Source organism: Pithys albifrons, chromosome Z (assembly GCF_047495875.1).
Source record: "Pithys albifrons albifrons isolate INPA30051 chromosome Z, PitAlb_v1, whole genome shotgun sequence".
Lineage (NCBI taxonomy): Eukaryota > Metazoa > Chordata > Aves > Passeriformes > Thamnophilidae > Pithys > Pithys albifrons.
This window is the reverse complement of record NC_092497.1, coordinates 24,537,291-24,554,568: the sequence shown is the minus strand read 5'-3', so window position 1 is coordinate 24,554,568 and position 17,278 is coordinate 24,537,291. Positions and strand designations below refer to the sequence as shown.

The 17,278-nt window shown below is 40.0% G+C and overlaps 1 protein-coding gene across 3 annotated transcripts in view; it reads right to left on the bottom strand.

The window, feature by feature from the left end:
* Positions 1 to 1,149: 1,149 nt before the first annotated feature.
* Positions 1,150 to 17,278, bottom strand: part of SERINC5 (serine incorporator 5) — a 42,149-nt gene continuing 26,020 nt past the window's right edge. For all 3 annotated transcript variants that reach the window (XM_071580154.1, XM_071580153.1, XM_071580155.1), the window contains 6 exons: positions 16,555 to 16,650; positions 13,196 to 13,322; positions 11,557 to 11,623; positions 8,321 to 8,360; positions 7,498 to 7,645; positions 1,150 to 7,193 (listed from right to left, as the gene is read on the bottom strand). In XM_071580154.1, the coding sequence (XP_071436255.1) occupies positions 7,046 to 7,193; positions 7,498 to 7,645; positions 8,321 to 8,360; positions 11,557 to 11,623; positions 13,196 to 13,322; positions 16,555 to 16,650 (626 nt within the window). In that variant the 3' untranslated portion in view covers positions 1,150 to 7,045. The remainder of the gene's footprint in view (positions 7,194 to 7,497; positions 7,646 to 8,320; positions 8,361 to 11,556; positions 11,624 to 13,195; positions 13,323 to 16,554; positions 16,651 to 17,278) is intronic.

The following is a 17,278-nucleotide window of genomic DNA, read 5'->3' as shown; positions in this document are numbered from 1 at the left end:
ACAAGCTTCTCTAGCAGAACAACCCCCTTTTGGACTATTGTGCAATGCAGACATAGCTCCATGTGTGGCTTCTGGCAACTGAAGACTCTGCAATCCCCTATCTTTAAAACTGAATTTGTAGTTCTCTCTTGTCCCCACCATCTGTGCAGCCAGGCTCTGCTCAGCTGGAGCAGCAGCTGTAACTACTTTGGAGCTGAGAGTCCTCTATCTTCTACACCAGGGTCTAACATCTCAACAAAGGTTAACTCTTTACTGTGTGCTGCAAACACCATGGCAGACACTCTTCAAGTGCTTTTATTCCCTAAAGACCATCTCCTGGTTTGAATAACAGGAAAGGAACATCCTGCCAGGGTGCTGTGGGTTTGGGTGAGGGCAGGGGTGGACAGACTGGTGGGAAGCTGCTGAGCAAAGGCAATCGGGTCTCACGGTCCTTTGGCACTACTCAAGAGTCTGTCTGCCTTGTGCCCAGGTCAAAATGCATAGCCTCCCAGCTACACGCACCAAAGCTCTCTCACCACACCCGCACAGGGAATAGCAGCCACCATTGAAGCTTGGCCAGCAGTTTCTCAAAACAACACGGAACTGCATCCTGGTGTGTGTCTGTTCAACTATGTGGCATGGGTGCCACCAGTGTCAGCGGGCAGGCTGAGCTGGCACATGCTGAAACAGGCCACGGCTGGTGAGAGGGGCAAGGAACAACCACCCATGGAGACAAGGCACCTTCCCTGGTGTGGATTTAGATGTGTCAAATTCAGCAGCTGCCCACTTCACCATCTGGGCAAGTGAGAAAAAAAAATAAATCAGAGACCTGTGTTTCAAATAAATGCACAGACTTCAGTGCTACACTGGCCTTGAAGACATTTCTTTTGCAGGGTCAGTATCTGACGTATCTCAGGGAGGTGGGCTGTACAGAATAGATGCTATGGATGAATCTGTGCAATGTGCCAATATTACACTCTGGAGAAATAAAAAATAACATGGACAGTGAAGCCTTGTAATAGTCCATAGTGGTTAAACAACATCCAAATTTAGTGAACAAATAAGATCAACCAATTTACTCCTATTGGCTCAGTACCTGCTTAGCTTATTTATTTAGATATTTTTTAGGTTTCTCCTAGAATGAATTACTTTTCAGCTTTATCACAACAATTCATTTCAAATGTAAGAAAAATTTTATTGGTCCATTAATCTATAACAATACATTCACTCAGTATACAAAAGGAAGTGTCCATAAAAATCATTAACATGCTTTATAAAGGCAGAGCTGTTAACTAGTTTACAATTAAGATATTACAATTCTGAAATCTTTACCAATCCTTAAAAGTCAAACTGTTACAGTTACTACTGATCACAATACTAGCAAAAAATAATTAAATAAACTAGCAAACTTCCACTTCACTGGGCTACTGCTTAATAAAATAAAACCACACATACACACCAAAAAGTTCCCTTGAGATATTAAGAACCCTGAAAAAGACTAATAAAAATCCCCTCACCATTAAGAAAATGTGTTTATATTTTGACTATTTTGCATCCAGTATTTGAACATGGCATATATGAGACTGAACACCATGCCCTGGTGGTCAACAAAAAGCAGACAGTGAACCCATATATTCCTAGTCAATCTTTTCTCAGCTTGTATATTACAAGTGGAATGATTTTCTCTGGAAATTAAGTCTCCTAGGTTTCAATCTGCATGGATGTCCAACGACACCTAAGCACCTGGACTTGTATTGTTAAGAGGAAAACTAAAGCTACAGTATGACCAACAATCCAGTATTTCCCCATAGCTTTCCAAAATTCTTGGCTTTGCACTTGCTCCTTGGCTTTGCAGTGAGACTTCTTTGGCAAAAGCATGGCTGCAGTGCTGCACCCTGCAGCTCTGGTGAGCAAAAGCCCTGGAAGCTTTAAGCTGCTGGAGTAGTTTCAGAGCTGACAACTTTGGCTCTGAACAAGTCTGTGCAAACGGCTGCATGTTACACACTGGCAACTACTGGAGACTGGCAAATAGGGGAGAAGCCAATGTGGCTTGTATCTGAAATAAATTCCAACATTTTAAAAACAACATTACTGAACAGTTGTGCAACGAATCAAATCCAGGTTTGATAAAAATCAAAACCAATATGGGATTTAAGGCCTACTTGAAACCTACAGAGTTTCTCTGGGCATTAGAAAACAGTCATCATGCCAGCCTCTTACAGTTTCTGCTTCAAACCCTGCAGTGTGTCTGCATCCCCATCCTGGGGAACTTGGGCATTCTGCCATCAGGATATTGAAAATGCAGAGACATACCAGTTCCCAAGCTACATATCCTGTTACGAGTACAAAAAGCCAAAGCTTTCTAAGCACTTGACCCCAGCATTCCCTTGTACAGTCATGTGAAACACTAAATTCTAACTATTGTTTACAAAACTGAAGACCTAAGTAAAATGTCATGGTGCAGATTATGTGCTTTCCTCCCACAAGAACTTGTAGGCATCTTCATAAAACAAGCAGTTTTCACAAAGGAAAACTGATTCATGTCATAAATTATGATCCTTGACTTTGCTTCAATGCTGCAGATTGTATTACTCTGAAAAGGAAAGGAGCAATAAGACCTTGCAAAGAGGTCTTTGCTAGTTTCTAGCACCAAAAACATCCCAATCGACAGGCAGCAGGTTGTCTGGAAGTGAAACAAGTTTAGTATGCCTTTAAAAAACAAATCCAAGGAGAAAAAGGCAAGTAAAATGAGAAGGTAAAGCCTGCAAACAAAAGACATTGCTTTGAAAGCCAGGAAGGAGAGATTAGTGCAAAATTTTGTCTGCAGATAATCTCAATTCATCTAGCCACATAGGTACAGTCTTGTGGTATTTTGCTTCATCAACTTACTTAGGAGAGAAGCCTAACAGTTTATAGTTTATAAAATATTTATAGCATGTTTTACAAACAGTCAGTGGATTGTTTTGTTGCCAAGCTGTTCACAAGCAGCACTATCTTGAGTTCCCAAATTTTCCTGATGCATCAGTCAAAAACAGAGTCAAACCCAGGTTTTTTTGCAAGTGCAAGGTTACTTCTTTAATACCAAAGTTCTAACCCAGAAATGGCTGTGGCAGTGGCTGATGTCACAGTTACACATGCACAGCTTAAAATCTCAAAGCACTCAAGAGATTAGTAAAAAGGTGCAAAAACATAAACTAAATAAATAATTAGACATGCAGTGTTCATGATTCTGTGAGGGAATAAACCCTCTCTCTGAATTATGCATACATTACTGACAGCTCGTTTTGCATTTCAGAGGAAAGCAGCCCAACCCAGCCATGATTTACCACATTTGCTGGGCATGTATAAGCTGCTTGAACCTCATGGAAATGCTTGAAGCAGAAAGCTAGGAGCATTACATGTAGTACCTGCAATGTGTGATTGCAGTGAGTTCCTTTCTTGGCATCCAGCTGCAAAGGCTGTTAAATCCTTTGAGGAACTAGGTGGCAAATAGCAAGCAAGAATATCCATCTGCTTTCCACATATTCCTCATAAGGTTTTATTGTCTCATTAGTCCAGCTACTTGGATTTAGAGCCTTGCTCTATGGGTCTGCCCTACTGATTTTACAAAGAACCAGTCATGGCTATGGCTCTTGGTTGCCTTCATGACAGAAACTAAAATTATTCCAGTCTCAGATGATAGCACAGCAGTGAGATCCCAAACAATCTTTATGATAGCAAACTTGTAAAAGAAAAATGCCAATAAAATTGTTACACCTTCCTTACAGAACAACTGACAACACAGTCTGTTCCTCCAAAGTCTATTAAACAATAGTATTAGTCAAAACTTAACTAGAGGAAACTTAGTACAGGACATATTCTTTAGTCTTCCTGTCTTTGTAAGGTTCCACACTTCACACAGCCCAAACCCACAAGGAGCCAGAAATGCTGCACCCTTTATGTTTGGGAACAAATTCACTGAGTAATTCTGTCATAAGGCAGGATAGACACTGTGCAGCTAACTGCTGCCTCAAGCAGAGGAGTTACCTGCACTTTCAGGTATGGGGAGAGAAAGTTAACTGTTTACAGTTTACATGTAAGAAAAAACTACTAATCTATTTACAAAAGCATCAGGCTACTTGTAAGTTTTCCCAGTTACTTTTCCACTGCACAGTAATACCTGAAGCAGTCTTATCCCCAAAGGTTTGTTAAGCACAGATTATTTGGTCTTCCACATGCACCATGGGTCTGATTATGTCTTGTACACACTGGTGGAATGTACAAGGCAGCATCATCCAGTCACAGGCTCAGTCCAGGTTTTCCAATTTCAGTGCCACCTCAATTATTAACTATCACAGAAGTAGGTATGAAGGCACTTCTCAAAAAGGTTTTTTTAAAAATTCCATTTGCATGAACTGTTTGGAATATAGGGACTGAGCATTTGAATCCTTGACCCAAGCTAAAGATTTTATTAAGTAGTTGCATGTGGAAGTTCACAGTACAGATTTTACAGCAAACACTAAGGCTGCAACATTTGCCTGGCCAGCAGGAAGTCTTGCCTTGATGAGGAACAAGAGGCTTTGCACACTCAGGTGCCACTAGTTGCCGATTCCTTAGAAAGGCCTGGGAGTCCACAGCTAGATCTGTAGCAACAGCATGGACACACAAGGCCATCAGAACTAGTTTTGGGTTTTCTTATCCCAGCATTTGCTCAGTAGAAGACAAAACTGTGTAATTAGGCACTACCCCATTCCCATCCTACATATATCTGCAGATCTAGATGCTTAAAGTCAATAGTTGGTAGAAGGCAAGGATGAAGGAGCAGCTCAGTGAGGTGAGTGCTAAAAATGGACTCGTGCCTCACTGTGGACTTCCTTTTTACAGCGTCGTTTTCCCTGTGCCAAACCCATTTCCTTAAAGAAAAATTATAAAAAATAGAACAAAAGGAGGTGCAGAAAGTCCTTATGTAGATAATACACAAAATAAGCATTTTCATAAAAAATTAAGATCATCCATTGACCAATACATCTACTAAGGTCATAAATATTTATCACTGGGATGCCTGCCATCGCAGCCAGAGAACAGTTACTGTTTTCTGCCTTATAACTTGACACAGTGCATGCTTTCTGTAAAGCTCCTTGCCCTGATTGTTCTGTTACAAAAAAACCACAGCACCAATACAGCCACTGCTGGCCAGACTTCTCCTTCCATTAGATCTCATATCAGATGTAATGCGGTTCTAATCACTGAGCTAGGTGATGTAAGTATACAGGACTGCAGACCTGTAGATTTTGTTGCAGGTTAACAGTGCACATGGTGGGGAAGATCACACCCCTAGAAAGCTCCAACAAGGAGGACAGAAGCCAGGGGATATCACAGCAATAATAGCTAAAAATGGTAATGAAAGCAAGATCCATTATGTTAAGATTACTCACCAGGTGTGCATTAGCCATCAATTATTGTAACAGAACAACTAAGGCATGCAAATCTTTTCACCACATTGGCCCTTATGTTGTGCTTCTTTGTTTTGCAGAAAGCATTGGGTGAAGATTTAAGGCTCAATCTTATTTAAAAAAAAAAGAGAGAAACTGCTAAATTGGTTGAGTTTGTTTATAGCCCACATATTTCACACTGTATATATACATGTAGAGAGATAGAAGACAAAACCTCTGGGACTAGTGTAAGTCATAAATTCATCCCACCAATATAGATAACTATGTGGGTGCAACCTAAGTCAGCATTTAGGGCATTTGAGCCGTTGTACCACCAAATCCTCTGCTTAGAGCAAAAAAAGGTGACATGGTTGGATTTAATATTGTCAAGTCATTTGTACTAAGGCAGCTCCTTGTCATATTTGTGTCTCCTGGTTTTGTTTTTTGCCTGCTTACTCCTATCACACTGCTTGGAATAGAGTTCTCCAAAGGAATTTTGGTCTCCATTAATATATTGGTAGGCTAACTCCCATCCCAACAGCAAAACTAACATCAACAGAGGAGTATAAAAATATTGACGTTGGAAAAAATATTTTCCAACCAACACACAGGCAGAAAAGGAAGATGACACACTATAGACCTTTCCTGAGCATCAATGCATTTAAAAATATTGTAAAATTAGTCATGGAAACAGAGCTGAAGACCCTGGGACAGCTTTAGACACAAGCTGAAACAGCAGAGTAGACAAGTAAGCAAGCACCCCACTTTTAAATTTAACAACTGGCAGTGCTTCTGTAATTAGCATTTTCTCAACAGCAAACATTGTGAATAAAGAATGTACCGTATCTTAAATCCCCATGCAGTACATTCAACTTTTAAATGATCTGGCAAAGTAAAGTTGGACAAAACTCAGTTTGAGATTTTGTGTGTAGAACTCTCCTTCAGTTAATAACAGGATTAGATCTGAATTGCAAATAATATCCACGTGCCCTTTAAAGTTATAATAGAATAAATATTATCATTGGTAGAATTCTTTCCCAATCTAGGTATACAATAACTTAATATATTTAATACTTAGATAAACAATTTTTAGTAGATGCTTTGGCAGTCAAATTCTTATATATTCTCTTATTTTTACTGAAGCATTTAGATATTCTTTTTGGAAAAAAATATCTGCATACTACTTACAAGAACTATATGCTGCACAAAACAGCATTCCAAATCATCACTGCAAACTGTTAAAGACCCAGTTAATGAAAAAGTATAAAAATGAATACATATTTGCTAGAAGATACCCAGCATTCATGGGAAGGAAGAAGATAACTCTCCGCCATGATTTTACTTTTTCTTGTCAATGAAGCCAAAGAAAGATTATCAGTTATTTGAAAAGCATTTCACTTATTCCAGTTTATACAACAATTGTGTTTCCTACACACCACACAAGCATTATAAAGTTTTGGAACAGATTTGTTGTCCTGGGTAATGTTTGTTCATGATAAGAAAAAAGTCTCAATCATTTGTTTAGTCTGACTAAAAAGGTACTAGCTGGTACATTATCATAAGTGGGTAATAGGTATTTCCTCATTCCAAAAAAAAAAAAACAAACAAAAAACAAACAAAACCCAGAATAAAACTTAGAATGACCTTTTGACTGTTCACACTGAGAACTCTCTGGTTGGGCAACAGAGTGGAGCAATAAGAGTCCATAAGTACAGACAGACACACACCCAACAGGAGACCATCTTAATCCAGAAGATGGACCAGGTTCCAGTGAAGAATTTTTCCATCTGTGCAGTTTCATAACTGTTAAATAAAATAAAAAAAAACAACCACAGTAAACTCACTATTCATATCTCAGACTGCAGTATCCTCTGCTTTTCCAAGTGGGTCAGAGATTTTGTATCTAAGTTAATACATACAGAAAGCAAGCGAGAGTGCCCTTTATTAAGCAAGATCTTGCTTAAGACTGCTCAGGAAAGACTTTTAATGTCTCTTAAAGCTTCTAATATAGGGAAAGGAGACACTTTAATAGCAGAACTTCCTGTTCATGTCTCCCCTCTTGATGTAGAGAGACATTAATTTCTCAGCTTTAAAGAAATACACTTACTGGAACCAATGAGTTACTGTCATCATCACGTAGAGTGAAGCCAGGAAGAAAACAAAGTGGAAGTAGGCGTAACTGTAAACTGTGCCTTTCTTCTCGTCATAAACCACAGTCTGGCCTCCCCTTTTTTCAATGTGCTCTTCAGCACCAGCTGTAAGAGAAAGGAAACAAGAAAGTTTTGCAAATGTAATGAGAACTGAAAACACCAGCTGGTTTTATGAAGAACACAGCAAAACATCCACAGTGTGATTTAGGAGAGCATGATTGACATCGAGCTACACTTGAACATTTCTGTGTCCTCAAGGCATCAGCCTAAGCCCTTTGTGAAAAACTGGATGAACACAGAAATTCTCTTGTATCAGCTTCCTGGCCTACTGAGTGATTTTTGAGCATTGAGGCCATTGAAATTGCTCTACCTATATGATATTTTTCTGACAAGTCCAAGCTGATAAGCCTGATTGTACCACATCTGCAAAAATGACATGCCCTTCCTATCTCACTCCCAAACTGCAACCCCCGCAGAGATGCTAAGCCAAAAATCCAGCACCCAGTCACATCCACAGGCATGCAAAGAACAGAGATTACTCTTTGTATGCTGCAGTAACGAAATGTACTTTAAACAATTAATAACTAGGCTAGTATCTTTACAATAGTATTGTGACAGCTTTTGGTTCCCTCTGTAGCCTAACTGTGAGCACATCATCTGCTTCATTTTGGCATGCTACCCAAACAAGAGCAGCTCTCCATCCACAGCTGTGTCCTTACTCTCTTGGCTTTGGTCTGAAAGTGACAAATAAGGTAAATTTTGCAGTGAAAACATAATTACCATCTCCATCAGGTACACAGCAAAAGCAGCAACGAGCTACCTGTGTAACAAACAACAGAAATAGGGTAAGAATCTGTGTTACCGCAAAGCTGAACAGTTGGGGACGGAAGGTCTGTTGTGTCTATGCTGCAGACATCAATTTGGAAAAGTCTGGTTTGTATTTCCAACTAGCACAAAACTCAAATTAGGATTTGCCCAGTGGTTCATAGCAACAGTTTCTAAGCTTCGGAAAAACCTACTCAGTAAATTTGAAAAAATAAACCATTCTTTAAGAATTACTCTATCCATTTTACATAACTCTGGGCTCAACCCAGTTTGTCAAATAACTATGACAAACTGGTAAAAAGGCTACAGTAAGGCTCATTTGTATTTAGAGGACTTACCTCTTCAGATCTGCATCTAAGGTCTTTTTAGAAAATTTCTTTACTAAGATGAAAGTATAAGGATCTTTTAAAACTCTGATGCACAAGTTGGAAATCACAACTGCACAAGGCTAAGTCAGAAATGTACTTATCTTTGCAAGCTTTCGCTGAAATGAAGCCAGAGCACAAGTAGAATGAGTAAAAGCAGGAAGCTGTTTTTTCTGCTTTATTTAAATAAAGATTTCCTTTTTCTTTTTTTTTAAACTGATGGAAGAAGGAAAGCTGAAAGGGACACTTCTTGCGTTGAACAGTAATGAAAATGGAGAAAAGGGGCTGATCATCCTACAAATATAAGTACTTTTGGCACCACATTACAGTACAAGTCAGTACTTTCTGTAGTGCATCACCAATGTTATTTGTTCTGATAAAATCCTTCTCTGGGATTTATTTTGCTTGTGGTCTGATTAGACAATGAACTCTGTTAGGGAAATTCACTTCTCTCACTACTATATCAATCAATCTTTATAGTAAAAAAGTCTATTAACTTTGTATACTTAGATTAGTTCACAGTATACAGTGTAATGTAATGAGGTACTGGAATTTTACTGGAGACTTTGGTATTGTTCACAGTTAAGTAAAACAAACTAAAGGATAGTCCAGCCTCAGAAATAAGGACTTTACTTCTTGGAAACTTAAGAGCTGCCCAAGAAGGATAAAAGATACCCCTGGACAGCAAAGATAAGGCCAGCATCCTCTAAAACGTCTTTGAAACCACACCAACATCACAGATAAGTACCTGTCTCAAGACTGACTTCAAGGATTTCTGGATCAACAGACAAGTGGCAAGAATGCTGCAGAAAAACATTTACTTTGCTATAATTGGTATTCGATGGCATGAGTGCTACTGATCAGTCCAATCATGCTGTAACTGAATGCTTGACAGGTGTAAGAATCGTGTGTAAAACCATATTTGGGGTGCCCCAATTTGATTGGGACACTTCAAGTGCATGAATAAATATTTATCCTTGAGAATTATAAAGTTTGTATTCTAGTTTCTCTCATTTGTGGAATGGGCCAGTTGCATGTTTTCCCAGAAAACAGATAGTAGGTGTTTAACGTAAAGTGTCCAGCATAAACATCAACTGGCAGTTTTTACCCTACATATACACAATGACCTATACTCACTGAGTTTAAAACTCATGAAAAGCCAAAAAGCCCATTCTTTTTCAAAAGACTGTCTGAGAGTTTAAATAACCCCCTTTCTACTGCTGTGCCAAGCCTCACTTACAGTGCCAGCTTGAGCTACCCTGGGGATGCACTCATATTCTGAAGCAAGCACTGGGCTCCCTCACACATTTTAATCAGTTGCAGTTAAGTCCTGGAACAGACAGAGTGATGGAATTAGCAACACTGGCGCACACACCCCTACCCCTCCTACACGCTCAGCTACCTCCAGCACAGACACTGACAGACCCTCTGTACACCAGGAACAACTGTGAGCTGCGTTCATGTTCCAGGCTGAGAGACAAAGGCCTTTTGCCACAGGGAAGGCAATTAGAGTGCAATTAGTTACTCTTGGCCAGTCATTTCTTTATATTTACATTCAGTGGCTTTTGTATGTCTCTTTACAATGCAACGATCTGGAACTAATCCTGTGGACAAGTACTGTGGCAGATGAGATGAACCTTCCCAGTGAGTGGCCACATCCCTCATCTGCAGTATGCCAGGAGCCCCCAGCCTTTCCACGACTCCTTCCACAGCGCGCAGACCCACATCCTCCAACAAAACCTTATCGTGTAAGGCTGGCAAAGGAGGCGCAGAGGTGCAACGAGCATCTGTTTTCACTCCAGTGCTCCCCATTCCATCCCCCAGAACAGGGCAGGAAGGCACAGGTCCTGTCGGAATCTGCTTGACAGAGGCTAAGCCAGGTCCTGGTGCTCTATGCCCAGCCAGCTGGCAGGCTGCTCTCCTGTGAAGGCTGGGGCTGGTACCAGCGCCCTGTCCAGCTCCAGCATCCTGCCAGAAGGAAGCTCCCCTGGCACCATAACGCTCCCACAGTAAAATGTGTTTTGCTTCCTTATGCCCAGCTACTGCAAACCAAGTGCCTCAGCAGATACTTCTGCATTTTTGAATCTTAAAAACACTCTGATTAAAGACTTGAAAAAATAGAAGTTAAAACTGCAGATGAAAATAACACCCATGCAGAGAGAGCTAGGGATGGAGATTCATCTTATAAACACACTCATACATTTGAAGAGCAACACTTCCAAACCTAAGTAAGGGGTAACTGTTACTCAACAAAACCTCACTCATTTCCCAGTGTTTTCTGGGTGTTCTCAGGATAAGAAGGCTAAAGAAACAGGCAGGTGAAGAAACCTGTACAGCTGAAACAGAGACAAGAAATGCAATCAGAGATGAAATCATATGCAGAAAGAAGGGAAGTACTTCTATGTGTCAATAAAAACACAAAGAACTTGGGATCATAATCAGTTGGTATGAGAACAAAGGGAACTAGACTGAAAATGTTCGAGAATGCCTTAAGTACTTTTCCTGACAGCTTTCCAGCACACTTTTCCTTTAAATGAGAGGACATGAGCTCACATGGAGTACAAGATTTACAGGAAGACTGCAGGATGTTGAATAAACTTCAAGAGCAGCAAATTATTTCAGTAACTTCCATGGGACCAGCAAGAGCTACAGAAGGGCCAGTGCAGACAAATGTTCTGACAAGATCATACCCAGAGGCACAGAGCATGCATGTTTACAAACAGGCTTCTGTTTGCACCTAATAACAGGTTACTGGCCATGAAAACAACAAGAAAAGCACAGTAGAAAATGTGCACAGAAATCCTGTATGAAGAAGCAAGAACTCACTTCAGTTTCAGCCGTTGCATATATTCCTCTCAGCGCCTCTGAGCTTGATCGTGTTGTTGAGGTCAAACTAGAAGGAAAAGAAGACAGTGTCAGACCCCTGGGCATAACTCTAATCGCAACATGGTGATTTTTTCAACACCACAGCAAATGTAAATAGTCTACTTCCATGTCCAAGCTAAGCATTTCAAGTACATGAAAAGTTTGTTCTGCACTAGTACAAACCAGCCTGGCAGATGGCCACTGGCCAACATATTCTGAATCATGAGCTTAAAAGTAGGTCACTCCTGAAAGGTGGTGAATTCACCAGCAGAAAGCAGCAAACATCTAAGCACTCCAATTTGCAAATCAGAAGAGATCTCCCCTGCTGTGCACAACCGTTGCTTTTATACTCAGTTCACAGCCATCACTTTGGCTCGGCATTTCTGTAAAGGTTTTGCCAGTGAACTCACAGGTCTCTGGCAGTTTTCAGAAGTAAATTACCAGTAATTGTTGTCAGTGTACCAGTTCCTAGAAATCACTTTCTTGCATGACTGTAGTTGTCTGGGAGGAACCCTTTCTGGTTTCTTTTGATAGGAAGTAAAGATTTCTTGCAGTCTTGCCCTTTTAGAATGAGTAAAGTAAACTTCCCATTACCCATAGGGAGACATGTCAATGCTTTGCTGTACACTGAGCCTTGGTAAGCAATGCTTCAAAAACACTCCCCTTAAAGGCCTTCTTATCTCCCAAGCTACATGGTACACTTCAGAGGCAGACTACGTGAATATTGTCTGCATTCTTGAAACAACTCCCCAAGGCACTGGTATTGCTGTTCTAACGTGATCTAGATCCATGGTACATTATATCCATTTATTTTCTATCAGAGTTAAATGGAACACATATTCATATTTGATAACAGAAGAGTAAGTTTCTTGTTTTCATTTAAAAATTATAAAGGAGGTTCAGTATGTGAATTTTGAAGTGGACTGATTCAGAAGGAGAATCTATTAAAAAACCTGCAGCAGATAGGCAGTGCTGTCTCCTGGCAAGTTGCACAGTCAAAACAAGTGATACATCATCTTTCAGTCATCAGCAACTCCCCCTTCCAGAGCATGACTTAATTTCCTCATGTGAGCTACAATAATATAGGGTGAGCTTCAAAGATACATGGGCACAAACAGGTGCTTTTTTGGAGCAGATCACGGCAAATCCTTATGGCAATACTTGCTCATCATTTGCTTAAAGGAAGCCCTAAACCCTCCCAAAGAGTTTGTTTTAAAGATTCCCAAGGACAGTCACAGACTCTATCAAGAGGCTACACAAATTTCAGACAGATTTTTTAGGTGGACACTAGAGTTTTTCCTATGAAAGAATAAATACAGAATTACAGAACCCTGGGATCATGGACAGGTGGAAATTTTTTCCCTCCCTTCCCAAATGTAAATTGCTGTTTTATTGTAATGAGATATATTTATTTCAAAAGTTGTATTATCTTGTAGAACGTTTTTGGCCAAAACATTTAAAATTCTGAAACTGAGGAGAATATGAACTACTCAGCTCTATTCTACATTCTGTGACTTCACATGAGCCCTGCTTTAAGTCTTCATTATTTGGACCACAACATTGTATTTACAGCAAGGTAACTGCAAACCTCCAGACTTACCAGGAATATAAAATGCAGCCAAACAAAATCGTAGTACCCAAGCCAGTAACCAGGTTTTCATCTCTGTGCAGGCCTTGACTGAATTCAGGTACACAGATTGTGATATTCTGATTGTTTTCATCCAAGACTTCACAAAACAGAACAAACAGAAAGAACAGTTTGCCAAGCTCATTTCACTGCATTTCAATCTAATCTTCAGACTGGCAGTTTTCAGTGAAATATTTTTATTACTTCAGATACTAGGTAAGTACATTTCAGTTATCTCTATCTTTTAAAACAATCATATGAAAAAAATCTGTAAATCTGGCCTGGCAGACTCTGTGTTTCAGGCAAAATAAAAATGCAACTTACTACATGACTAAAATTTCCTGTTTGGCCACAGCTGACTAACAAGGAAAAAAACCTGTCTTGTGAAGCAAGAGCTAAGTTGGAAGTCTGCCAACACTTTACCCAATACTATAGAGCCATATATAAGGCCAAGATAGAACAGAATTGAGACCAGAAATTTCTCTGACAGAAAGGGGATCTTGAGGGCAACTATGAAATTCATATGCAGTGAAAAAAGGTGGTCAGTAGTAGCCCTGTTCTCAGACTGATATACAGAAGACCAAGGGAAAAAAGATGCACCAGTTCAGGCAATACCTTGTCTCGGCAACTAAGCAAATCTGACTTTTGAGTCCCTGAAATGAAACCAATTCAGTCCTTGATGTTCCAGCTTGCATCTGGCTTTTTTGATATCTCCATGGAGTCAAGGCAAGGCGGAGAGTAGCCTGCAGCATCATCCAGAAGCAAGATACTAAAGCTGCACCTTATCTCAAATCCAGAGCTTTTTGAGTCAATGCTGATTAAGGCACCTCGTCATTCCTTGCAGCAGCCACAGTGCATCACCACTGAGATAGCACAATTGTTGTTAGGGGCAGAGAGAAACATGCATAAAAGGCTACATCCAGGTGAAAAATAAACTCGGTCAGTCCCCTGACCTGGTGGGGGAGGACTTTCTATGGTCCTGCAGGGCTGCACAAACAGCTTTATCAGCACACAGCAGGGACAGTGTGGAGGTGAGAGCAAAAAAAGAGGATGACCAGCCTTCATAGAACATCTGGGCCAGAGGTGTGCAGACTGCCCCACCTGTATCCATCAGGGACACACTTGCAGCAAAGTAGGCCCACTGTATGGCAGGCATTTTATCCATGTCTGGCACCAAAAAGCTACAACATGTTATTATAAGCAGAGATTCAAGACACATCACTTTCTGTTTGCCCATTACTTCTAAAGGCATTTGCAACTATTTTTGGGTGTTGGAAATACTTGCAGCCTGCATTTTCTTCAGATCTTATATGCAAGGTGTCCAATTTGCAAGATGGCCAATTTGGAAACCTCTCCTTGACAAATGATTCAACATTAGGTACGTTCGTGGCAAACCTGAGTGACAAGGCACAGGATACCATAGAAAGTGCCAGCAAACCATACTAGCATATGCCACATCTCTAGCCCATGCCACTGTAAAAGCTGACAGGCCAGTATGAGAGTCCTTATCACATAGACAGGGAGAACAGAGCACCTCTGAGACCAGATGGAGACACAAAAATTCTCTGGCATGGGAAGACAAGGAGGACTATCTGATTCAAGGAGGTCTAAGAGGGTGTGCATGATGCATGCACTGACAAATGCTATAACCACCCTGGCAATACATACAAAAAGAATCAGAGCATTCATTTAATTGCTGAAGGCTTTATCTGTCAGAAGCATGAAACAACATGAGGCAAATTATTTAGTTCCATACATTACTTTCTTCCTTTTTCTTTTTACACTGTGTCAAGGCTTCTGAGTAATTAAAATGCCTTCTAAATTCAACTCTATATTCATTCAAAACTTAAGCTCCATAAGTAAATCTTACACCTAAATACTGTCTCTTTTTTCTTCTTAACTCTAGAACACTTTCATGTGTGTGTACCTAAACAAATGTGACACAGATAATTTCCACCCGTTTCTCTCCTTTCTTCTTGGAAGGTGTCTGTAGAAACTTTTCCTTCCTGCCAATGGACTTATCATCCTGTAGTTATTGTTGTTTCAGCCATTCAACACTAAAAGTTGAGCAACAATATAGAAGGGTGTTTTAATACTAATTCAAGTCAGAAAAGTCTTCTTTAAGTGAAAAGAATGCCTCCAGTCCAAACATATGAATCTGATAGTTATCTGGGTAAAGGAAAGTTTGAGCAGTGCATGTAAAATCTTGCTGGGATTTTGTAGTGACAAAGAACTTCAAACTCTAGTATAAGTATAGAAAAACCTTACTTCCTAAGAGGAGATGAGGGCTTTTTTTGCTTAAGAAAGCTTTCCTGCCTTGCAAGAGGTATCTTTTCCAGAGATAGTTTTAGATGTTTTCTCCTCCTGCATACAAGAGAAGTTGACCACCCCAGACAAGAAAAGATAAGTTCTTGCAGACATGTCTGAAGGCCTCACTGCAGAGGCAGGCATGATAAAGGCCCTGGGAAGAACAGGGTCTTTCTTAGGCCCAGGGCAGTTTTTATCAAGAAGTTTAGTGCTCTTGACTTTTAGAAATAAATTCTCCTAAATCCTTCCACTGCCTAGTATTTTGAGGGTACCTGTGCGCATCTAACCCTAATATCTAGGGAGTTCCAAGTTCCTGACTTGCAATGCCAATGGCTAGAAGGCAAGTGCAGTTCAGGAAATCTCCTGAAGAACAGCATCATCTCTACTGCAACATAATTCCAAGTCCTTACTTGGAATGTTTCCTCTCAAAACAAAATATGAGTGGTACTAAAGTTTTTGCTCCATTTGGAGTCCACTGCTAAGGCTATTTAGCACACTAATTCTAGGAGGAAAAAAGTCATTTTAGCATCTACTCTGATGGCCAGCACCTACTAACTGGACCCAATAATTTCTGCATGGAGCTGATCACCTAACTTCTTCCAGAGGCATCCCAGAGCCATTTGTTTCAACTCCTTTCTCATAATTTCACCAAACACATTATATATTTAGTCAAATCCTATTGCATGAGAGCATGCACTTGCCACAGGAAGAACAGACTACAAGACTTTTGGAAATTTGTTCGTAGGAAACAGACTGAAATTGCTCTGCTTCAACAGATGCAACTTACCAAAGGTAAATTGAGCTTCTCTAGATCAAAGCATTTAAGGTACACAGAGAATGTCAATTTCCCAGTCTTTCTGCTGCACAGATTTATTTCTAGTATTTGCAATTTCTTCTGTGAAGACCAAAACAGACCAAACCCAGCACTTCTGTATCCCAAAATTTGTTAATTCAGGCTTCCTAAATTCTTTCTTTTAATACATGGCATGTCTAAAACAATTTACATAAAGTATTAGATAACTCACTGGTTTCTGGTGGCTTGCTGGATAGTGCTGAGAAAGTGAGGTACATGACATAGCAGCTGATAACTCCTGACTGTAGCAAACCAGAATGGGGCTGACCTTCACATGAAAGAGGAAAAGAAGTTATTTTTGTACACATTTTAACAATCTGAAAAAGAAATTAGTATCCTTTAAAGAACAGCACAGTAGCATCTTTTGTTTTTACTTAGAGTAGTTAACAAGTGTTTGAGGCAGTTTAGATAGAGTTCTACTGGCCTGTCAAGCAAAAAAAGCCAGTTCTGCTGGCTTTTTTGGGAAGGTATAAAGATTCCCTTGTAAGTAAAGAACAACCCCACCAAAAGGAGCTTTTCAAAAGCTATCAACAAGCTGTCACAATAATTTTATTTGCCTGTAAAATCTATGCTGGAGTCACTCTACTATTTTCAGATACAATGTATGCAAGTTCCTAACAGCACATATAAAATATACTAAAGTATGAAATACTGCTGTCAGCTCCTCCAGGCCAACTTTACAAATGATAAATCACAAGTAGTCAGAAGTAAATGGTAAAATAGTGGTGAATGAGTTTGACAGCTTCAACTGGTACCACCGCAAGGCTCGAACAAGTTTGACAACACAGTATCAGCCACTGGAGCATGAGCCTTCTTTACAGTATGACTGCTCCATGGCATGTCCATGTCTCACACCCAAATGTGTGGCCCAAACAAAGTTTTAGCAGTCAAGCTGG